The sequence below is a fragment of the Mercenaria mercenaria genome, chromosome 16 (assembly GCF_021730395.1).
Source record: "Mercenaria mercenaria strain notata chromosome 16, MADL_Memer_1, whole genome shotgun sequence".
NCBI lineage: Eukaryota > Metazoa > Mollusca > Bivalvia > Venerida > Veneridae > Mercenaria > Mercenaria mercenaria.
The window spans coordinates 29,547,994-29,573,440 of record NC_069376.1 but is presented as its reverse complement, the minus strand read 5'-3'; the positions used below and the strand labels follow the sequence as shown (position 1 = coordinate 29,573,440).

General features: G+C 36.1%; 1 protein-coding gene across 12 annotated transcripts in view; it reads left to right on the top strand.

Annotated features, from left to right (window-relative positions):
* The window catches only part of LOC123543400 (nuclear receptor coactivator 7-like), a 97,028-nt gene that overhangs the window by 54,423 nt on the left and 17,158 nt on the right, over positions 1–25,447 (top strand). For 10 of the 12 annotated variants that reach the window (XR_008367794.1, XM_053526523.1, XM_053526521.1 and 7 more), the window contains 6 exons: positions 2,385–2,588; positions 5,836–5,859; positions 10,696–10,877; positions 11,952–13,180; positions 22,016–22,178; positions 23,100–23,274. Coding sequence is in view for 11 of the 12 variants with exons in the window: in XM_053526523.1 (XP_053382498.1) it covers positions 2,385–2,588; positions 5,836–5,859; positions 10,696–10,877; positions 11,952–13,180; positions 22,016–22,178; positions 23,100–23,274 (1,977 nt within the window). In the remaining variant the exon portion in view is untranslated. The remainder of the gene's footprint in view (positions 1–2,384; positions 2,589–5,835; positions 5,860–10,695; positions 10,878–11,951; positions 13,181–22,015; positions 22,179–23,099; positions 23,275–25,447) is intronic. The other 2 variants (XM_053526529.1, XM_053526520.1) reach the window with 1 other exon arrangement.

Below are 25,447 nucleotides of genomic sequence, written 5' to 3'. Positions count from 1 at the left end.
AGCCTGGGAATCCAGTCTGACAATTTCTAACTTTTTTCTACCAGCAAATTGACAGCCTGGGGAAACCTGTTTTCCGACCGCAGCGCCACCTATATTACACCCGAAATATGCTGGTGTTTGATAAAGAACGATAACTTCTGAAAGCAATAATCCATGGCTTAAAATAGAAATGGAATTCTCACGGAAAAGACAGATCGGAATTATGTACTTCGGAAGGTTTCCAAACATTTCCGGGCCTTAGACAAATACCAGTTTGTACATTTTATAGCTTTTCCAGCAGTTGTCACAACTTTTAAATATGTCAACATAAACTTAAATTTGCGTCATAGCTATCAAGATGTTATATTAATGCAGACCTAGTGATCTAGGAGAATTACCGAATATTCGTCAGCATTGCCTCGTTTTCATTTCATACAAGCGCAGATATGATCACATGTTAATTAGTCTAATTATAGAAAATCGATAATCAGCAGTGACATGGAAACTACTTCAGATTTCCCCAGGCGTTGATAATATCAGAAACTCCATGAATGCCAATTAACACTAATTAGCGCAAGTGGGATCTTTAATGCATAGATATTAGGTATGATTTCTTCTGACATAGCACAAATATTATCAACGGCTTCCCAGGCTAGGCAGTTTCCAGCACCATGTGGATTCAGTCCACAAGATAAGCCTAAAATGGTAAGTCCGTGTAACATATAGGGCAGTTTCCAGCAGTATGTGGATTCAGAGTCCACAAGATAAGTCTTAAATGATAAGTCCGTGTAACATATAGGGCAGTTTCCAGCACCATGTGGATTCAGAGTCCACAAGATAGGCCTAAAATGGTAAGTCTGTGTAACATATAGGGCAGTTTCCAGCAGTATGTGGATTCAGAGTCCACAAGATAAGCCTGAAATGGTAAGTCAGTGTAACATATAGGACAATTCCAGCACCATGTGGATTCAGAGTCCACAAGATAAGCCTAAAATGGTAAGTCTGTGTAACATATAGGGCAGTTTCCAGCACCATGTGGATTCAGAGTCCACAAGATAAGCCTAAAATGGTAAGTCATTGTAACATACAGGGCAGTTTCCACCACCATGTGGATTCAGAATCCACAAGATAAGCCTGAAATGGTAAGTCAGTGTAACATATAGGACATTTCCCAGCATCAGGGGGATTCAGTATTTGGGCGTCCACAAGATAAGCCTACAATGTTAAGTCATTGTAACATAGAGGTCAGTTCCCAGCATCAGGGGGATTCAGTGTTTTGGAGTCTAAAATGGTAAGTCATTGTGACATAGAGGTCAATTCCCAGTATCATGTGGATTCATTGTTTTGGAGTCTGCAAGATAAACCTGAAATGGTAAGTCATTGTAAGTTATAGGGCAGTTCCCAGCATCAGATGGATTCAGTTTTTGAAAGTCCACAAGTAAAGCTAAAATGGTAAGTCATTGTAACATATAGGGCAGTTTCCAGCACCATGTGGATTCAGAGTCCACAAGATAAGCCTGAAATAGTAAGTCAGTGTAACATATAGGGCAGTTTCCAGCACCATGTGGATTCAGAGTCCACAAGATAAGCCTGAAATGGTAAGTCAGTGTAACATATAGGACAGTTCCCAGCATCATGGGGATTCAGTATTTGGGAGTCTACAAGATAAGCCTACAATGGTAAGTCATTGTAACATAGAGGTCAGTTCCCAACAACATGTGGATTCAGTGTTCAAGAGTCCACAAGATATACGTAAACTGGTAAACCATTGTAATTTAAAAGGAAATTCCCAGCTTTAAGTGGACTAATTGTTTGAGAGTCCACAAGATAAACCTAAAACGATAACTCATTGTAATATAATTATTGGGCAATACACAACACTAAGTGGATTCATTATTCAGAGTCCACAATATAAGCCTGAAATGGTTCTTGTGAGGAAGTTGTTAGTTTCTTAAAGAGAACATGTTGACACTGATAAGGTTAACTGATTGTCCTTTATCAAGTAAAATACTGTTGAAAATGGAGCTCTCACTGCGGAGTAAATAAGCTTTCCATCTTTCCTTTGAGTTTAACTTTGGTACAGGAACCTGGTTGAAACATCATAAAGCAGAGTCTAGCCATCGGTCAGTTTCACCAAGCCAGTGCTCTCAAATAACCAATCAGATGTTTTGAGTTTTGAGACTGGTTACTTAACTAAGCTTTATAGCCAGAGAACAAGGCTGATCTTTTGATTTCATTCTGATACAGTCTATCATTGTCTGTGGAAAATATTTTTTATCAAAATCATTAATCATTTAGCTGGAAAGTCACCATATGATGCAAATTGTGCCATGTGACTTAAAGTAAATCAAAATTAACAAATATTTTAACATTTTTAATTTGGTCTTCTTTCCCTTATACGTTAGGATGTGCCCCTGGTCAGATCGGGTAACAATTCGCCGTCCAAAGTCCCGGGACATGTTGAACGACAGCCATCCACCTCGCCTACAGCATTCGACTTTGAAGTTGTCACTCCACATAAACTCTCAGAGGATGAGGTACAACAGTTAGACCAGGACTGTATGGAGAGGTTCATAAAACTCAAAGTCAAACATATTACAGATGGACAGGTGTGTTTTAAAAATATTTTCATTCCGTATTCATTGTAAAGGACATAGATTATTATAACTAGATTGTTCATAAGATATATTCAGAATATAATATAAAATAGTCTGACTAAACTTAGGCCCATAGTCATCACTGTTCTAAATCTGGAGTTTGAATCTCTTTAACTTTTCATAAAATGCATGTATAATACTGAAGACATGCAGGCCTTTTTAAGCTAACCTGAGCAAAAAGTGCGTGGTTGAGCCATTGTGATCACTCTGTGTTAGTCGTACATCCCTCCTCAGTCCACACTTTTCTTCAAAAGACGTCTTCTCTAAACATCCTGGCTAGTTTTCAAAGTTATTTTGAAAAAATGTTTATTGGATGACTGTACCAAAATTGTTACTCTTTTGATATGTGAATCTCAGGTGAGCGGTCTATGGTCATCTTGGTCCTCATGTTGTAATTATGTCTCCCACCACATAGTGGTGTGGGAGGCATATTGATGTACTCCTGTCTGTGTGTGTGTGTGTGTGTGTTTCTTCCTGTCTGTCACAAGTCTTGTCTGCACTCTTTTAAGTCGAACATTTCTCATCCGATCTTCACCAAACTACAAAATGTGTTTGCCAGTAAGTCCTTGGCCAAGTTCGATAACTAGCCGAATTGGCCTTGGTACTTTTGAATTATGGCCCTAGAATTACTGATCGGAACCACTCACCGAAACCACCCAAACCACTTTGAATCACTATAGAAACCACTCATCCAAACCACATTGAATCACTTAAATGATTAGGCAGTTGTGGGAGACATTTGTTTTCTCAAAAGCAGCTCTAGTTATATGAACAAGTAACCCTCAAACAGCTATAGGTATTTAATAAAAAATAGAGTAGCATTTCAAAGTCTAAACTTGGAATATTGATGACTAGGGGCCATGTTGTAAATAACAAGTAAATTACTATTTGATTCACACTTTCTGAGACAGTGTTTGCCAAATATGTCTGCCCACATTTCATAGATTGAACTTTATCCATGTTATAAATATATCAACCTCAAGGTAAAGCAGATTGAATTGTTTGTATGGTATAATAATGCATTAAACTCTAACAATTTATGCTTATTCTACATTTTTATTAGCTTGACTATTCGAAAAAAAACCTGCTACTGTGTACTGTTTTTTTTTTTTTTGGTTCTTCTCGATTATTTTATCATAATTTTATTGTTGAAAAGCTTTATAATCGGTGTGATTCACATCTTTTTAATTGTTTATTTGAAAAGATCCTACTTGGCTCTCTGCTGGACTATGAAACTGTCTTAAATCTTGTCACAATCATGGTCTCTCTTGACCAATCAGATTTCTTGTAACAAATAGAGTTGGAATTGCAATTACCCACAATGCTTTTAGAAAAAAATGTTTAAATGATGCTGCTTTATAGATACTGCACTTATAGGCAGATTTTATATCTTTTTTATTCTGACACCTTTTAAGACATATATATAATTTGCTTAGTCTGTGACAAGACTGTTACGCATTTTCATAGAATAGCTGTGACCAGGGTTCATATTCATCGAAGTTTCAAGTCTCAAACTTAGTCTTGACTTAAGACAGCAACTATTCAAGTTGCTATAAATATTTTAAGCATTTATAGTTCTAAAATATTTTGTTAAGTCTTAGAGTGATCAGTACTATCATGCAAAACACAAAATTTCATTACCAACATGCTTGTTTAACAATGACAAAGCAAAAAGTTAATTCTGGGGCCTCCGTGGCCGAGTGGTTAAGGTCGCTGACTTCAAATCACTTGCCCATCATCGATGTGTGTTAGAGCCTCACTCGGGGCGTTGAATTCTTCATGTGAGGAAGCCATTTAGCTGGCTTACGGAAGGTCGGTGGTTCTACCCAGGTGCCCGCTCGTGATGAAATAATGCACGGAGGGGCACCTGGGGTCTTCCTCCACCATTTAAGCTGGAAAGTTGCCATATGACCTATCATGTAAAAAAGTTAATTCTTAAGACTACATTTAGACTAAAAAACATTGATGAATGTGGACCGTGTTATATCAAATATTGTGCTATGTAATATTATGTCAAGAAAGAATGAGAGACAAGTATGGCTTTCCATATAATGGCAGAGACCAGAATGGCTTTCTATATGTAACAGCACAGAACAGAATGGCATCCATATAATTAAACGTGTATATTGTAGATTTTGTAATTTTTGCATCACTTTTATTATGCCCCCGAAGGGAGGCATATAGTTTTTGAACCGTCTGTCGGTCTGTCTGTCAGTCTGTCCGCAATTTTCGTGTCCGGTCCATATCTTTGTCATCGATGGATGGATTTTCAAATAACTTGAATGTGTACCACATAAGACGACGTGTCGCGCGCAAGACCCAGGTCCGTAGCTCAAAGGTCAAGGTCACACTTAGACGTTAAAGGTCATTTTTCATGATAGTGCATTCGTGTCTGGTCCATATCTTTGTCATCCATGGATGGATTTTCAAATAACTTGGCATGAATGTGTACCACAGTAAGACGACGTGTCATGCGCAAGACCCAGGTCCGTAGCTCAAAGGTCAAGGTCACACTTAGATGTTAAAGGTCATATTTCATGATAGTGCATTGATGGGCGTGTCCGGTCCATATCTTTGTCATTCATGCATGGATTTTAAAATTATTTGGAATGAATGTGTACCACAGTAAGACGACGTGTTGCGCGCAAGACCCAGGTCCGTAGGTCAAAGGTCCTAAACTCTAACATCGGCCATAACTATTCATTCAAAGTGCCATCGGGGGCATGTGTCATCCTATGGAGACAGCTCTTGTTTCACTTGTTGAAAAACAGCAGATTTATTCGCATTGTGAAGAATTCTTGCTTCCGAATTATTTAGACACTCTTAAGGTAATGAACCTATTACGACCTTCGTCAATTTCCATGCCATTATGTACTCTTTGCTATGTTGGATGAAAGATAGCTAAACGTCAGAACGTGCTATGTAAAAAAGCTGCACACATAGAATACGTAACTGAACGGATGTTGCCGATTGTCATAATGGGTCCACCATCTTAAAATTCATGAGTGTTTTGAATTTGTGCATCGCTCTGTTTTCTAAATATTAGCGGAAAATAAAACCATCCGTATATTACCCATTCTACTATACCATGTCATTCCTTCATATTTGTACATTTATTATAGCGTTGAAGAATGGTTATGGTATTTATGATTAACCTACATTTTGTTTATTTCCATTTCTCTCTTTTATATTATGATAGATTTATAAGACACATCCAAAGAAGGTAACTATCTATATATAAAATGCTCGACAATACTTCATTATCCTTTTTTGGCGGAAAAACTTAATCATCTAATAGTTTAACTTATGAACGGTTATTTTTTTTTCTTACTAAGCATTTTTTATTGACCATTATAACCGTTTTTGTGCATTTTAATTTTTCAAAATTGCTTAGTGAGAAATTAAATTTAATGTTAAATCTTAAAGGCAGAATCATGATTATTTAGTAATAAAATTTTATTTCTGAAATTTTGATTAATATTGATTACAATTGAAACTCGATATCTCGAATTCCAAGGGACCAAGCATTTTATAGCAAGATAAGCACAGTTTGACATAAAAATGATATATCATGCGTTTTCGGGACGTAGCTTGAAAATGTCTTTGAGATAGACAGAATTTGGAGATAAGAGAGTTCGAGGTACTAAATTTCAACTGTATATTGTAAGGAATTTTTTAAAAATCACAGTGTTAAAAAATCTCTGTTCTAATCTTCTGTACTTTGCAATACATGGTTAATGTGTCAGTCACGCTACACAGTGAAGCGTTATCGGACGCCAAACGTATAAAAAAACTGCGGCAGAAAGTTATCTGGTGGCGAAAGGTATCCCCCGCTGCTGCTTGGTGCTCGGGCGGTCGGTGTATGGGGCGCATAAAATGCACAATGACCGCAAGATTAACGCACATATACAGTATGATCAACGTTCAATTAACGGATATCACCATACTAGTAACGGATTTGTACCGCGTAAAATGGAAGTGCAACACATGAGAAACTGACAAAACGTTCTTGTCAGTTATCGTCCGTTGAACATGTGTTACAATCGTTGCATGTACGGTGGTAGTCCGGCCATGAATCAGGTCCACCGGACAAGAACGGATGCAAACCGTACAAGCACAGAAAAGGGAACGCACGAGTAACGAACAAAACGCATATCAGTGCATTGCTACCATACATCTAAAGGTAAGTTTTGTCCGGTGGTGTATGTTCTAAATTTTGAACATGCTCAAAACCTTCCACCGGATGAAACGAACGTCGCCGGACAAGGAGCGCATGCCCTGCACGAGAAACGCATGCGAACAGACACAAACGGATTGAAAATTTTGTTATACGTAAGTCGTCCGTTAACCCTATACAGTGTAGTGTGACTAAGACTTATGTTCAGATTGTACCCCATCATCGCAGAAGCTTAATAACTTAAAGTCAAATGTAATACTCAAAACAAGGAAAAGATTATTTTTTTCTTTGATTTTGAAATTAATTTTATAGGACCGGTCCTATAATAATGTGATTTCTATGGAAAAAAAACCCAAGTATATTCCCTTACCGTTCCTAGGTTGGGGGTACATTTTGCAAAAAGGGGCATTTATTAAGACCTTCAGGATTTCTTTTCAGTAAATATAAAGTTTAAAATTAATGGATCAATTTTGAATTAACTGAAAAAAAAAAGTCTTGTTTTCTTATTGAAAATATGGGGTTGAGTGGGAGGCTTTTATTAGGAGGAGGGGTTTAATTGGGGTATATAGGGTATAGTATTCTTTTATCTTTTATAACTGCTCACAATGACTTTAAGTTGTACAGTTCCTGCGCTAATGTGTCCAGTTTTTTTTTCTTGGCAAAAATCTAGGCTAGAACCTGAGCACAAAATGAGTGACCCTAGTTTGAACAGTTAGTGAATCAGATTTCTGTAAAATGCATGTTCCTGGACAAATAGTGATTTGATAGACAAGATTTTTTTTATGTGAGTTAGAAAATAAGATGAATGTAGTGTTATGCAAGATAATATCAGAGTTCATGCTTTTGGAATAATACAAAAGGGATGCTTTCAAAGAGTACTGTATTTGACTGTGTATAATGCGCACCAATTTATAATATGCTGGTAAATGTTTGGCTGGAATGAGAAAGATTTTCCATCTTTTCTGTGAATAAAATTATCAGATATGCAATGAAGAAAGTGAAAAAGATTTAGGAATTTAAGGATTTGTAGTGACCAAATGTTAACCCTTATCATGCTGGACACGATTGGTTCTGCCTTTGCGACCAGTGCAGATCATGATCAGCCTGCACCTCCGTGCAGTCTGATCATGATCTTCACTGTTCGCTATTCAGTCAGTATCTTTTAGGTATGTGTCCCTTTTAACAGTTAATGGTACTGTCCAAATTGGATGATGGACAAGTTCATTATAGAAATTTAGCAAGGTAAGGGTTAATTTAGTTGAAATGTCAAAGCCTTAGTTCCATTTTGTATCCCTCAGCAACATGTACTGGACTGTCTGGTCAGTTTCAGATGAAAATTGCAGACAACATTATAACAGAGAAAAGGAAAATTTACAATAAATATATTTTAAGTACAAAAATTATTATTTAAATACAGCTATAACTCCTTAAAATAGTCTTTAACCATTACCCTGCTAAATTTCTAAAATGGACTGGTCTGTCATTTAATTTGGCCAATATCATTTAATAATAGTATATTATTCAAAGGAGTGTTCACGAAAAATTTACTGACTGAATTATATATAACACACTTAAAAAAAATGAGCATCAAAAATGTGCATTTTACATAGTCAAATATGGTAATTGCATGGAATTGGAAATTAACCCAGAAAAAGAGGAGTATCCATGATCATTCTGTGTCTAGTCTGCTGGTTTGATCAAACTGAGAATTAATCAGTCTTGCCTTTAAGAGTTTTACCATTGCAGGAAAGACCAATATACGTGAAAAACTCAAATGATATAATCTATTCTTGTTTGCAGTACAGTGTTATAGTACATTGACATAGACTTTTTGATTATAAAATATGTTTAGACAAGATATTATTTGTAGTTGTACAGAACTTTGTATGCATAGAAGCATGGTACCTAAGGAAGTTTGAAACATGATTGTATAAGAATTCATATAATGTCAGTCATTTGCAACAGTCTTTTGTTACCCCTCCGTGCTTATGTGGCCTAGTGGTTAAGGTTGATGACCTTGAATCTGCTGTCTCCCACCACTGTGCATTTGAAACCTTGCTTTACATGTTATGAAGCTGGCCTGCAAAAGGTTGACAGTACTACCCATGCCTGAAATAATGCTCGGAGGGGCACCAACTCCACCATGAAATGCTTGAAAGACACCTTTTGACCTATAATTCTGACATTGTGATGTTGAATCCAAGAAATTTTTTAATTCTCAATCTTACTCTGTACATTACTTGTCTCACTATAAACCCTGAACGTTTCATAAATACTTATGCTAGAACATGTATATGTCTTTATAGGAATTTCTCTTGATTAGCTCTTGAGTAAAGACGTCTTTATTTAATTAAGGTAGTGGACATATAATGATAATCTGCAAATTATGTATTTTCAGTATACATTTCAGCATTCTCCGGTTTTGATGGAAAAAACATAATAAATATTATCTGCGTTGAGCTATATTTACATCCAAAGAATGTGTTGTTTTTTCTATTTTTGTTTGAAGAATGCAAAATTGCCTAACAAATATTAAGTAGTTACACAGAAATTGCAGAATGGTATTAAGGGTCAACAATCTTAAAAAAAAATCATAATTTTTATTGTACTGAAATTATTATTATGTTGAAAGAAAATTCTACATGACTGTATTTTTCTTTAAATCATATATACATTATAATTCATACAGTATAAACAATATACCTTTACCAACCATAACAGTATCATGTAAATATGAAATATATAATTTTGTATAACCGTATAATCCATATAAATATTTTAGCCAATTCTTAAAGATATATTATGCACATTTTTCAGATTTTAAAATATGAACACAACTTAATACACAACCTGTACAAGTAATACAGTAACTATGAATATGTGAGCTGCGTCATGAGAAAACCAACATAGTGCGTTTGCGACCAGCATGGATCCAGACCAGACTGCGCATCAGCGCAGTCTGGTCAGGATCCATGCTGTTCGCTTTCAAAGTCTATTGCAATTAGAGAAACTGTTAGCGAACAGCATGGATCCTGACCAGACTGAGCGGATACGCAGGCTGGTCTGGATCCATGCTGGTTGCAAATGCACTATGTCGGTTTTCTCATGGCGCAGCTCATGTTATACCAGTCAAAAACAGGAAATTCTTTAACTAGGAAACATTTCTTTATGTTGCAGGCTCTACATACATAGTAAGTTTATATATTTATCAGAATTAAATATGATGAATAAGTATTTTCTAGTTATAAATCAGTACCTAATGATCAAATAGTTTTAGTGAATGATGTGCATAGTACATCTTTAAGAAAAAATTGTATAAAATACATGCATAATATTTACTGTCATCATCAAATATATGCTTATTATATAGTGTTACGTAATTCCTACATAATTCCTGTATATAACAAAATTGTTATATTACGGTAACCATGGACTGATGATTCATTTAAGGAGTCATTAAATAATTTTATTGACCAGCAAGCCATTTAAGTTAAATAAGTATATAGTAATACAAACTATACTGATGCCCAGAAAATGTTTCTTTAGACAGATGAACTATTTTTGTTATAGCAGCAGCTGTTGTCGTGGAGAAAATACATTCTTCATGTTTCATAGAATATTGAGCACTGATAAAAGATTATATCAGACGATACATACTGTAGTGACAGCTTGCGATATATCAGTAGTTAACATATTACTGTAAATAACAGTACAATATAGGAATGCTGAAATGTTCAGACAAGCCACCTGCACTTTAAAGTGGCTAATTTTACTTGCTCCCCCTAATATTAACTACTTAGACATACTGTACACTATATGCACAAAAATACAAGAATGTCAATTCAGTTTTGAAATGATAGAACTCTTATATATCTTTTTCAGGGAGTTGTAAAAGGAACGCTGCTGGTGACCCCAAATGCTGTAATGTTTGACCCAGATGTCTCAGATCCATTAGTTCTAGAGCACGGTGCCGAGAAGTATGGCATGATAGCACCTATGGACATGATAATCAGCGCAGCCATGTACCATGACATTGCCGCCATGAAATTACGAGGAAAGAGACAGTAAGTCTTGTTTCACCACTCAGACCTCTAATGAATATAGCTCATTTCCAGCTTTAATAGCAGAGCAATGCCCCAAAAGCGGCTTTATACATTAATCCTTACCTTGCTAAATTTCTATAGTGAACTTGTCCATCTTTCAATTTGGACAGTATCATTTACTGTTAAAAGGGGTGCTTACCAAAAAGATACTGACTGAATGTTGAACAGTGCAGATCTTGATCAGACTGCATGAATGTGCAGGCTGATCATGATCTACACTGGTCGCAAAAGCAGAATCAATGGTGTCCAGCATGATAAAGGTTAACCTCAGTAATTTACATGCAATATGGGTTGAACCGCAGGACAATATGTCAGGCTAGTAGCTTTCTGACAAACAAGAATGGAGTACTGGGACAGCTTACACCAGTAGAAGGTTAGTGATATAAGTTTTGAAGCCAGAGAGCTTTACCACTTGCTCACAAGGGCCCTACAGAAAGTCTGATCAGAAATAGTAGCCATAAAATCTGCTGGTTCTAGGTTTAAGAATTTTGGGATATTCCAAGGTCTTGGAAGAACAGTTGATTGACATTCAGGCTTTTTGTTATGCTTTAGCTAATAAAAGGACTTACAAACTGAACTTACAGTCCACATTTAGTAATGATGTAGCATACTACAGGATTTGACACTTGTCTGCTCATAATACTTGTGAGCCTGCCCACTTAGCTCAGTAGGGAGAGTGCAGATCTATGGATCACGGGGTTGAGTTCATTCCCCGGGCGAGGCGCATTTTCTCCATGACGATTTGATACAAGTGTCTGAAATCATTCATACTCCACCTGATTCATGTTGGGAAGTTGGCAGATACTTGTAGAGAACAGATTTATACTGATACAGAATCCAGGAACACTGGTCATTTCAACTGCCTGCTGTTACATAACTGAAATACCGTTGAAACACGGTTTTAAACCCAAAACAAACGAACATAATACTTACAGAAATCGACTCTGGGTGAGTTGAACTTGCTGTAACACTTGTCCAAGAGGACACAGAAATCCTGTTTTTCTTTGATGTATAACATTTGTTAAAATGTTTCAGGGAAGATGGATCAAGTTATCCTAAACCAGAGGTATATCATGACAAAGCTTGTCCAATGGCAAAAGAGATACTCTTGTCTTCACAAAAGACAGACCAATCCAAACACATTTCCTCATCCCTCTCAGAAAACCTGAAAAACATTCTTAGAAACCCTCTCAATAAGTCAGAAAGTGTCTGCTCTTGTGGAAAAGGTGTTACTAATGACAGATTAGAGTCAGTTTCTGGTGATGAGGCTGACTCTACTAAACTTAATGAAGAAATGAATAAAGGGAGACAAGATGAAGTACATGCTAATGATGATTCTAAAGTAACTGATGATAGAATTAGTGATAAAACAAATGACAATGTGTTCAGTGAAGGTAATGGTGATACAGACACTGTAGATAATGGAGGTGATGAAGCAGGTAGTGGAAATGGAACAAGAGTGAAATCTAGTCCAAGACTTGATGGTAGAGGTCAGAAAAAGTTATCTGTGTCTTTTTCTCTACCGGAAACTGACACAGTGTCTCCAGGTAAGGAGAAGATTTCTCCAGGGCTGGAAACTTTGCTGGATTTAGAAGATACTGATAAAACAAAGACTGATGAAGTAAAAGAAACTGTTAATACTGGAGATGAACATACAGATAATAAAGCACAGGAAAATAGTAAAACTCAGTCGGAAAATGAAAATGGAGATAAAGAAACAAGAATAGGAAATATTGTTTATCTCCCTGTTGAAGAGGATGCCAATGGGGAGGTAACTGTGCAGTCAGTGGAGAAAACTGCAAATACACTGTCAAAACTGAGCGTGGATGAATTTTCCCAAATTTCTAAGTCAGATACTGATCTTGTTGATAGTGGTTTGAATGTTGAGAACAAAGAGGTTGAAAAAACAAGATCAGCTTCAACCAGTTCTTTGGGGCCTTTCAGCCCAACTCCTCATCTGAGTGCTTTTGTAAACTATGCAACTGGCTTCTTCCAGAGACATGCTTCAGACAGTAGTATCAAAGACATAAAGGATGTGCTTATTGATTCATTATCAGACTTAAAAATGCCGGAGTCCAAAATTGACTCTAAAGAACCTAAAAATGAAACACACTATGACGTTCCCACTGTGTCTGCAGCTCCAACAGGAAAAAGACGTGGTAAAATGAGTCGTCATGGAGATCAGGCGCCATCTAGTAATGTGGCAGTAGAAAGTGCCGTTACAATGGATGAAAAACCAGACTTACTGACAATGGATTATGACAGTAAGTATGAAAAGTTCAGAGTATAATTGTGAAAAACACAAGTACAGTTGAACCTGCAGCAGTGACCACCTGTTTTAGACTGCTTCTTGCTTTAAGCAGCCAGTCAGCTGACTTTCCAATTAAAGTTTTTGTTCTAATTATACCTCCACAAAATGAAGTTTGGGGGAGTTTATAGGAGTGATCTTGTCAGTCCATTGGTTTTAATGTTTTACAGACAATAACTCATGAAAGGTTTGACAGATTTAAATAGTTTTTGTTACACAGGTGTAACATTATAAAATACAGGCCAAGTTCGACTTTGAGGTCAAAGGTCAAGGTCACAGTTACACAGAACAGTTAAAAGGTTTCTGGATGATATCTTGAGAAAGCTTGGGCCAAGGATAATAATTTTTGGTACACAGGTGTAACATCATAAAATACAGGTCGTTTGACATTGAGGCCAGTAGGTTAAAGGTCAGGTCACAGTGACCTGGAACAGTTAAACAGTTTCCGGATAACTTGGTAATGCTTGGGCCTAGGGTAATAATTTTTGGTACACAGATGTAATATCATAAAATACAGTTCAAGTTAGACTTTAAGGTCAGTAGGTCAAGGGTCAAGGTCACAATGACCCTAAACAGTTAATCGGTTTCCGAATGATAGCTTGTTAACGTTTGGGCCTAGGATCGTGACCAGCAGGTAACCCCTATTGATTTTGAGGTCAGTAGGTCAAAGGTCAAGGTCACAGTGACCCAGAACAGTTAAACAATTTCTGGATGATAACTTGAGAATGCTTGGGCCTAGGATCATGAAAGTTGATAGGAAGGATGGCCATAACCAGCAGATGACACCTATTGATATTGAGATCAGTAGGACAAAGGTCAAGGTCGCAGTAACTCAGAACAGTTTAATCATTTCCGTATGATAACTTGAGGCCTAAGATCGCGAAACTAAATAGGGAGGTTGATCATGACCAGTAGATGACCCCTATTGATTTTGGGGTTCGACTTTGACATTGGCTTGCTTCTGTGACAAGGACGTATTGTGGGGGTATAATTCGTCACACCTGTGACAGCTCTAGTTTAAACGTAAAGGAGCCATCTGCCTTAAGCAGCCAGATTATGTTGCTGCCTTGGTTGGCTGCTTAATACAGGTTTGACTGTATTTGATATTTTATATATGAATGCTTGCATTATGCTTGTCAGCAAGATATTGTTTACTATACTAGATGCAGTGTTTTATATTTATTTTTTTACCATTATTTTTAGCTCGACTTTTCGAAGAAAATGTAGAGCTATTGCACTCGCCTCGGCGTCGGCGTCGCCGTTGGTTAAAGTTTTTGATAAAGTCAAATATCTCTGTTACTATCAAAGCTATTGACTTGAAACTTAAAATAGGTATTTACTATCAAAGTCTACACCAGGAGAAACAATCCCCATAACTCTGGTTTGAATTTTGACAGAATTATGCCCCTTTTTAACTTAGAATTTTTGGTTAATGTTTTTGATAAAGTCAAATATCTCTGTTACTGTCAAAGCTATTGACTTGAAACTTAAAATACTTATTTACCATCAAAATCTACACCAGAAGAAACAATCCCCACAGAATGACAGAATTATGCCTCTTTTTAACTTAGAATTTTTTGTTAAAAGTTTTGGTAAAGTCAAATATCTCTGTTACTATTAAAGCTTTTGACTTGAAACTTAAAATACTTATTTACCATCAAAGTCTACACCAGGAGAAACAATCCCCATAACTCTGTTTGAATTTTGACAGAATTATGCCCCTTTTTAACTTAGAATTTTTTGTTAAAATTTTTGATAAAATTTTTGATAAAGTCAAATATCTCTGTTACTATTAAAGCTTTTGACTTGAAACTCAAAATAGTTATAAACTATCAAAGTCTACACCAGGAGACAAATTCCCGTAACTCTGATTTGAATTTTGACAGAATTATGCCCCTTTTTAACTTAGAATTTTATTATTATTTTTTTGATAAAGTCAAATATCTCTGTTACTATTAAAGCTTTTGACTTGAAACTCAAAGTAGTTATTTTCTATCAAAGTATACACCAGGAGACACAATTCCCATAACTCTGGTTTGAATTTGAACAGAATTATGTCCCTTTTTAACTTGGAATTTTTTTTACAGGTAAAGCTCTAATTCAGAGTCAAGCACTGAGAAAAGTCGAGCGCGCTGTCTTACGGACAGCTCTCGTTGGAATTATTTTAAGACCAAGGTGTTGTAAATTTTTTATAGTGTATAGTAGAGGCTTTCCATGGACTGCCTAGTTAGCTCAGATGTTTATAGAGTTCTTGGCAAATTCTGATGTGGTTGTTGATTTCAACCAGCCACCAGGCACATACAATTTGCACCCATGATCACTTGATCACATTTTCAGCCCGCCCGCTTAGCTCAGTAGGGAGAGCGTTGGTCTATGGAATCGCAGAGACGTGACTTCGATTCCCAAGCGGGGCGTATGTTCTCTGTGACAATTTGATAAAAGACATTGTGTCTGAAATCATTCGTCCTCCACCTCTGATTCATGTGGGGAAGTTGGCAGTTACTTGCAGAGAACAGGTTTGTACTGGTACAGAATCCAGGAACACTGGTTAGGTAACTGCCCACCATTATATGACTGAAATACTGTTGAAAAATGGCATTAAACCCAAAACAAACAAACATTTCTTTTGGAGGTAAGGGTCTCAACAAATAATTTTTCTGATAGAAAGTATGGGAATTGTTGGCCTCTTAAAAAGTTTCTGTTGAATATTTAAAACCATTGCTAAATATTGTAAAATCGTTTAATTTGTTTGGCAGGAAATTTCATAGTTTTGGTCAAAGTTGCAATATTTTGGGGACATGAATTCGTGAGTTTCAACTTTTGAACATAAAATTAAATGGAATTTTACTTGTTTGTTGGGGTTAAATTTCGTGGATTGACTCAACACCAAAATTCACGAAAATTAGTCCCCCAGGAATATTAATGATTTCACAGTAGATAAGGGTCAAATTTGTAACTATGCCTTTGATTACATAGTATAATATAGCAAGTTAAGATGGATTCAGTAAAATGCTTTTTGGTTTCAGTAAAAGCATTGAACTGTTGACTTAGCTTCAATATTGATTGACCAATTGAAATTGGATTAAAAACTGGCTGAAAACATATATTGGAATCTTGCACTTACAGATAAACATATTGCTTTTTGCCTGTTAATCGCGTTAATATAAATACAATTTTACAACTGTTACAGTGTAGTGTAACATTAGCATTAGAAAAATTGTATATGTGCTTACTGCTTTGTATATACATATATATGTTTATGTATGTTTAGTTGCAGGTATATCTTGGTGTAAGACAAGGATTTGTTGTAAGACTGTTGTTGTTCTGTGGAAATTTAATTTCTGCTGCCCTTTGATGCCTTCTACTCACATGATGCATGCTGTTCTCAAAGTGTTTCTCATGTGCTTAGTTTTCAGCAGTTTGATTTAGATATTGCCTTAAAGATAATATTTTTAGGATAGCGAATTTTAACTTTAAGATCTCTACATTGTTCCATACACCTGTTTGTAAATGACATTGTTCCAGACCCCTGTGTGTAAACATTACTTTATTTTATTGAGTGTTACTATATAAAAAAAGTGTTAAGTTATGTCCGTTTAAGGTCAGTATTGCACCTTGAGAAGATATACTGTAAAATCATTTAATTTCGTGGGCATGAAATTTCGTGGTTTTGGTCAAAATGGCAATTTAGTGGGGATATGAATTCGAGGATTTCAACTTTTGAACATAAAATGAATAGGAATTTTACTTGTTTGTTGGGATTGAATTTTATGTTTTTGACACAACCACGAAATCCACGAAAATTAATCCCCCACGAATATTAATGAATTCACAGTAAGGGGTATTCTGTATTCACTCTGTGTCTTTTAAACCCTTTAAAGGATTTTCAGATAGCTTGAAACAAATCCGCTGTATGTATGCAAGCATGACAGTTGCTCTGTCTGTATGTTGTTATTTGATTACCATAGTTTAATTTTTTCCTGTTCTTTGTTCTCATCTTGTTAGCCTGTCTGAACATAAGGTTCAGGGAGAGCTGTTAGTGTCAATAGAAGTGGATGGTCTAGCATCCAACATCAGCAGTTTTATTTTAACATTTTCTTTCATAAAACTACTGATTTATTAAATTAAATCAGTTTTTGTCGGTAGCATCCTGTTATGAACCTTTAAAAAGAAGTTTGTCCAAATGTTCCAATTTACCTATACAGTAAACACCGCTCGCTCGAGGTCGCAAGGGGATGAGCAAAATGCTAGAGTTATCAATGGTTTCGAGCGATCCAAACATTGACCAACATACGAAGAAAATTGAAGTTTGTTTTACCAATTGTCATCAAGACTATTTGTAGAGGAAACAGTGATGCGTAATAATAACACACTCGTGACATTTTCAAAAAACGTATTACAAACTTTATTTATGATAGATCGTAAATGGCACATGTGAAGAAACAGCTAAGACATTTTTTTATTTGAAATACTGTAATCGAATTCGCATTTTTCTTCTCCAAATTAAGATCTCATAATTATTGTCTCAATTTTATGTATTATTTCTTTTATTTGCATGCAAACAACTGTTGATTTAAATATTCAGATCTCATAATTATGTTCTTAATCCCGCAAAAAAAAGTTATAATTAATAACAATTTTGATGAATAAAATTTTTCTTCCGCCTTTCATCAATAATTAATATCATTATCAGATCAAATATACCGACAAACAAACATTTAAGATAGTCGGGGAATAGACCATGCAATTCTCACGGCGTGCGAACATTTTAAATTAACCGATACATTGACCGCCGAAGGTGTGAAAATTTTGACACCTCTGCTCGAGTTTGCCATAAGCAACAAAGAGCAAATTAATACACAGGGACCAGGTGTCATGCTCGAGCGATCGAGTTATCGATGCTCGACCTAGCCATGGTAATTTCACATAGAAAATAGAAGGAAATCGGCCGGGACCACATGAATTGCTCGAGCGAGCCCGGGTGCTCGAGTCATAGGTGCTCGAGCGAGCGGTGTTTCACTGTACTTCATTAACCAGAGCTAAAGATAGAAATAACCTTTCAAATGATTTATTCAGATGAACAGTTTGATGGATTTTCACTAAACTTGGTTTCTAGCATCCTTTAATGGACTTTTGCGCAAGTTTGTTTAAATGGGCTTGCTTGTCTGCCAGAGCTAAAAAATTTGATAACATTGACAAGACATTTCTTCCATGTGTTCTTTCTTCCATGTGTTCAGTTGGTTGGTTCCATGTGTTCAGTTGGTTCCACATTACAGCTGACTGTAGTACAGCTTACCATAAAACAAAACCTGAAAATAACTTTTTTCTCTTGAAAGTCTTGATTGATGTTAGACAAGTTCAGTGGAAAGCATCTTTGCATGGACCTTTTTTCTAAAAGTTTATTCAGATTGTTCCACTTGACCGTAAAAAGTGGCTGCCAGAGCGTAAATTGTGAACACTTTTTAACTATGTAATAAGTGTATGTCTTCTCATGAATCTCTCTATGATGTTCATGAAACTTAGTCAGAAGCAAGGACAAACTTAAGTGTTTGACCATGGGCTTTCATGACACCACTCTTTCTCTTTTAATGTAGTTCTGCAGTTTTCATTTTGTTAGTCTTAGCACTCAAAATAAACAAAATTATTATGGCCTTTTTCAAATAAGAGTGGGTATTGATGGTCCGATGGTAAACCATCGGCTTCTAGAAAACTAGAAACTGCTTGGTCCTACATTGGTCAGACTTCAAAGGTTGGTTGCCATTGTTTGCAGATTACATCTACAGTTTTGAGAGTAAGTAGGTCAAAGGTCAAGGTTGCAGTTTTCTTTATTGCGACTCGATAACTAAAGAATGCTTTTGCATACAGTCGTCTATAGGATGTTTATGTGCGGTTAATAAATGTAACTCCTGTAATTTTATGGCGCGCATATCAAAGGTCAAGGTCATATTGATCTCAAGACTGAAAACAATTTCCCCTTAATAACTGTACAATCATTGTGCCAACTGCTTTTTAACATGATCATAGAATGATAGCCTTAATAGCCATAAACTTAATGTTCACAAAGCTTAGACTGGGTATTACACCAGAGTTTTGTCCGTTGTTTTAAGTAAAGTTATACTTTCAGTTTTGAGAAATAAAAAGTATAAATGAATTAGCTAAATCATCAAAGTTAAAATTTATTTTGTCTCCCATAATAGTGGCGGGAGACTTATTGATTTAGTACTGTCCATGTGTCTGTCTATCTGTCTATCCATTTGTCAGTCACAAAGTCTGTCCACACATCTCCTCCAAGACCACTGGGTGGATTTACACTAAACTTCCCTTGAGTGATCATTGCCAAGTCTTAAGTGAGCATGTAACTGTTGGTGGCCTTTTCAAGTTTGATAATACTCAGTGGGGACTAATGGCCATTGATTCACTAATTTTGATGATGTTTTGGCCACTTCTCCTTTACTGTAGGATGGAATTCCACCAAACCTTAAAGGAATTATCAATACCAAACCGCATTATGCGTATTGTCGGCATGTTCTGGTTTAGTGATTTTTAGTGGAGTTATGGCCCTTGCTTTGTCTTATTTTACCTAGTACAGGTAACTGCTCTGATACGTCCAAAATTAAGGAATTACACCAAACTTCACAAAAGTGATCACTGCCAAGCCTATAGTTGTCATATTTTATAGAGTTTACACTACTTGCTGTATACAATTACACTGAATGTCAGCAAATCTCACTAGTGATTACTGTGAAGCATAGTTTTGCATATTATCTTAATGTTCTGATTAAATGATTTTCAGCAGAGTGATTAACCTTTGATTTGTCAAATTCTTTGATCAGTGCTACTTCTCCTGTACCACAACCAAAATTCACAGCAGTTACTACTGCCAAGCCTAGTTGTGTGTATCATTAGAATGTTCAGTGATTTTCCCTGAAGTTACGGCTCTTTAATTTATTGCTTTTTACAATTTTTGCTTAGTAAGGGGTGGAAGACGTATGTTTTTCGTGAAAAACAACCTCTGGTTTATAAAAAAAATACTTACATATATACAACAGTTCTCTTGTGTTAATCACACAGTAAAAACATGATGTGATTTAGAAAAAATTAAGATTGATTACCTTAAAATATATTGACTTAAGTAATATTCATTTTTTAGCTCGACTATACGAAGTATAAGGAGAGCTATCCTACTCGCCCCGGCGTCGGCGTCAGCGTCTTTCCGCGTCCCCACCTTGGTTAAAGGTTTTGGTGCACTTTCTCTTTTTTCAACTTATCTCTGTAATTACTAGATGGATTTGATTCAAACTTGAAATACTTATTCCTCATCATCATTCACATCATCTGACATAAGGGCCATAACTCTGGCACCAATATTTCATGAATTATACCCCCTTTTCACTTAGATTTTCAGGTTAAAGTTTTGATGCACTTTTACTCTATCTCTGTTATTACTGAATGGATTTGATTCAAACTTAGAATAGTTGTTCAACATCATCACCCACATCATATGACACAAGGTGCATAACTCTGGCACCATTTTTTCATGAATTATTCCCCCTTTTTACTTAGAATTTCAGGTTAAAGTTTTGGTGCACTTTCACTCTACCTCTGTTATTACTGAATGGATTTGATTCAAACTTAAAATAGTTGTTCAGCGTCATCACCCACATCATATGACACAAGATGCATAACTCTGGCACAATATTTCATGAATTATTCCCCTTTTTACTTAGAATTTCAGGTTAAAGTTTTATGCACTTTCACTCTATCTCTGTTATTACTGAATGGATCTGATTCAGACTTAAGCAATTGTTCAGCATCATTACCCTTATCATATGACACAAGGTGCATAGCTCTGGGACCAATTTTTCATGAATTATTTCCCCTTTTTACTTAGAATGTTAGGTTAAAGTTTTGATGCACTTTCACTCTGTCTATGTTATTACTGAATGGATTTGATTCAAACTTAAGCAATTGTTCAACATCATTACCCACACCATTATGACGCAAGGTGCATAACTCTGGCACCAATTTTTCATTAATTATTCCCCCTTTTTACTTAGAATTTTAAGTTAAAGTTTTGATGCACTTTCACTCTGTCTCTGTTATTACTGAATGGATTTGATTCAAACTTAAAATAGTTGTTCAACATCATCACCCACACTATATGACACAAGCTGCATAACTCTGGCACCAATATTTAATGAATTATGCTCCTTTTTGCTTAGGACATACTTATAAAGTGTTGTGATACATTTTCTCTTTACCTCTATTATTACTTAAGTTGATATTTTTGACATAGACTCAGGCTATTGTGCAATATCTTCATCCACAATTGGAGTCATTAAACACTCCATTGATAGCTCTAGTTTCCTCAGATGTGCCCAGTTTCACTATCCAGCATCGAAATAGTCGAGCGCGCTGTCTCCTGTGACAGCTCTTGTTATTTTTTTAAGCTCATTTTTGGATCATTGGATGTCCTTCATCCCTTGTTGTAACATCTCTACCTATATTTATGTAGAGAAAATCTTAGTTATCAGATAACGCTGGACCTTTTTCAAAATAATTTCACAGATATTTTCAGTGCTTAACCATTTACCAAAACTGTTCAAACAAGCTGTGTAACTCAGATGAGCAATTTACAGGCAACATTCATGGCCCTCTTGTATATTTTTTTATGGTATCTGTGTTGCTTTTGACATTTTGTTCTCAAGTTTTACCCATTTAGATTGCCCATAATTTATAGGTTTAAGTGCTTTTAATGTTTCTGTTCTGTAGTTTCATTTACCATTTTCAGAGTTTGCTCCACGTAAATCCCAGTCGTATCCGGACCCACCTCTATACTTGTGCCTCCGCCTCGGCACCCCACAGAACAAGAACGTCTTCCATAATTACACCATAGAGTCATATGGCAAGAGAAGGAAGAGGTCAGAATACTGGTTCTCAATTCCAAGAGAAAAGTAAGTGTAAAGGGGCTTTTTATAAAAAAATTTTTCAATTAAAGTTTTACTGCTTTTTATAGATACAAAAAATACTTTATAACTCATTGTTTTTGGACAAAGAATTGATTGTACCATTTTTATGTCCCCATTCGAAGGAGGGGTATATTTATTGTTTTGCAGATGTCATAGTTTAGGTATGTTGGTCAGTATGTAGACCAATCGGTTTCTGGATGATAACTTGAGAACGCTTGGGCCTAGGATCATGAAAGTTGATTAGAGGTTGGTTCTGACCAGATGACCCCTATTGATTTTGAAGTCAGTAGATCAAAGGTCAAGGTCACAGTGACCTGGAATAATGAAACGGTTTCCAGATAATAACTCGAGAAGGATTGGGTTTAGGATCATGAAAGTTGATAGGGAGATTGGTCATGACCAGCAGATGACCCCTATTGATTTTCAGTTTGGTAGGTCAAAGGTTAAGGTCACAGTGACCCAGAACAGTTAAACAGTTTCTGGATGATAACTCAAGAACTCTTGGGCCAAGGATCATGAAAGTTGATAGGAAGATTAATCATGACCAACAGATGACCCTGATTTTCAGTTCATTAGGTCAAAGGTCAAGGTCACAGTGATCCAGAACAGTTGAACGGTTTCCGGACGATAACTTGAGAACACTTCAGCCTAGGATCACGAAACTTGATAGGGAGGTTGATTACGACCAGCAGATGAGGTCAGTAGGTCGAAGGTCAAGGTCACATAACTTTAGAATGCTTTGGTTTAAGGTCACATTTGATATGGAGGTTACTTATAACTGGTAAATGACCCATAATTATTGATTTGAGGTCAGTATGTCAAATGTTCAGTGCACAGTGACCGAATAATTTCTATTCCTTGTGCAGTTTCTGAATGCATTAAGGACTCTTGTATTTCTATTTTTAGAGTTGATCATCTGTATGCATTTTTTGTACAATGGACGCCAGAAATTTATGGGGATGAGGAGGAGATAACTCCGGAGAAACGGGGGTTTGTTGTCATCGAGGACGATGACAGTGAGGACTTGGAGATGTTAGATGAACATTTTGGGCCTAATTCTGCCTTCCAGAAAGACTGGGAGGTATGATAAATTTTTTCACTCCCTTGTATAAGTAACGAAACTTGGTATTTAACAACATTATATACCTGTATGCCTTTTAACTGATTTTACACTGTAGAATAGAAATAATATAATTATAGTTTGCCCCTAGAACCTCACTAGCCTAGTATATCTGTTTAAAATTGGAATATTATTCATTTAAAAGGGAGATAATCTGCCACCTGGATTATTTTTATGCAGCTTTGAATAGCCTATTATAAGTACCCTGAATTGAAATGTTTGATTTCTGTAAATGAAAAATGAAGGTTTTTTCTTGAAATGTGTAAACTGTTGACAAATTGTTCAACATTGATACAGTATGTTGAAATATGAGCTCAAGCTATTGATAAGCTGCCTTTAAATATGTCTTCAAACTTACACACAGTGTAAACTGAGGTAAATCTGTAATACTCTGTAAGTCAGAATATTTAAAAGAAAAACTGCAATACTCTGGTGCAACTTCATTTTTTTTTTTTTTTTTTTTTTAGCTCACCTGAGCAATGCTCAGGTGAGTTTTTCTGATCGCTCGATGTCCGGCGTCCATCGTCCGTCGTCTGTCGTCCGTCGTCTGTCAACATTTAGCTTGTGTATGCGATAGAGGCTGTATTTTTCAATTAATCTTCATGAATATTGGTCAGAATGATAACCTTGATGAAATCTAGGCCGAGTTCGAAAATGGATCATCTCGGGTCAAAAACTAGGTCACTAGGTCAAATCAAAGAAAAACCTTGTGTATGCGATAGAGGCTGTATTTTTCATTTAATCTTCATGAATATTGGTCAGAATGATAACTTTGATGAAATCTAGACAAGGTTCGAAAATGGGTCATCTCGATATCAAAAACTAGGTCACTAGGTCAAATCAAAGGAAAACCTTGTGTATGCGATAGAGGTGGTATTTTTCAATTAATCTTCATGAATATTGGTCAGAATGATAACCTTGATGAAATCTAAGCTGAGTTCGAAAATGGGTCATCTGGGGTCAAAAACTAGGTCACTAGGTCAAATCAAAGAAAAACCTTGTGTATGCGATAGAGGCTGTATTTTTCAATTCTTCTTCATGAATATTGGTCAGAATGATTACCTTGATGAAATCTAGGCCGAGATCGAAAATGGGTCATCTGGGGTCAAAAACTAGGTCACTAGGTCAAATCAAAGAAAAACCTTGTGTATGCGATAGAGGCGGTATTTTTCAATTGATCTTTATGAATTTTGGTCAGAATGATTACCTTGATGAAATCTACGCCGAGTTCGAAAATGGGTCATCTGGGGTCAAAAACTAGGTCACTAGGTCATATCACGTAAAAACCTTGTGTATGCGATAGAGGCTGTATTTTTCAATTGATCTTCATGAATTTTGGTCAGAATGATTGCCTTGATGAAATTTAGACCAAGTTCGAAAATGGGTCATCTGGGGTCAAAAACTAGGTCACTAGGTCAAATCAAAGAAAAACCTTGTGTATGCAATAGAGGCTGTATTTTTCAACTGATCTTCATGAAATTTAGCCAGAATGATTACCTTGATAAAATCTAGGCTGATTTCGAAAATGGGTCATCTGGGGTCAAAAACTAGGTCACTAGGTCAAAACGAAGAAAAACATTGTGTATGCAATAGAGGATGTATTTTTCAATTGATCTTCATGAAATTTGGTCAGAGTGATTGCCTTGATGAAAACTAGGTCCATTTTGAATATGGGTTATCTGAGGTCAAAAACTAGGTCACTAGGTCAAATTAAAGAAAAATCTTGTGTATGCGATAGAGACTGTTTTTTTCAGTTGATATTTATGAAATTTGGTCAGGTTGATTGCCTTAATGAAATCTAGGTCGAATTTGAATATGGGTCATCTGAGGTCAAAAACTAGGTCACTTGGTCAAATCAAAGAAAAAACTTCTGTATGTGATAGAGGCTGTATTTTTCAGTTGATCTTCATGAATTTTGGTCAGAATGATTGCCTTGATAAAATCTAGGTCGAGTTTGAACATGGGTCATCTAGGGTCAAAAACTAGGTCATATCTAAGAAAATGCTTGTTTTATCGCAAGAGACCAATTTTTTGGTCCAATCTTAATGAAAATTGGTCAGAATATTTGTTTCCATGAAATCACTAGGTCAAACATGTTTTACACTGTTATGGAGTGTTTCTTAGGTGAGCGACC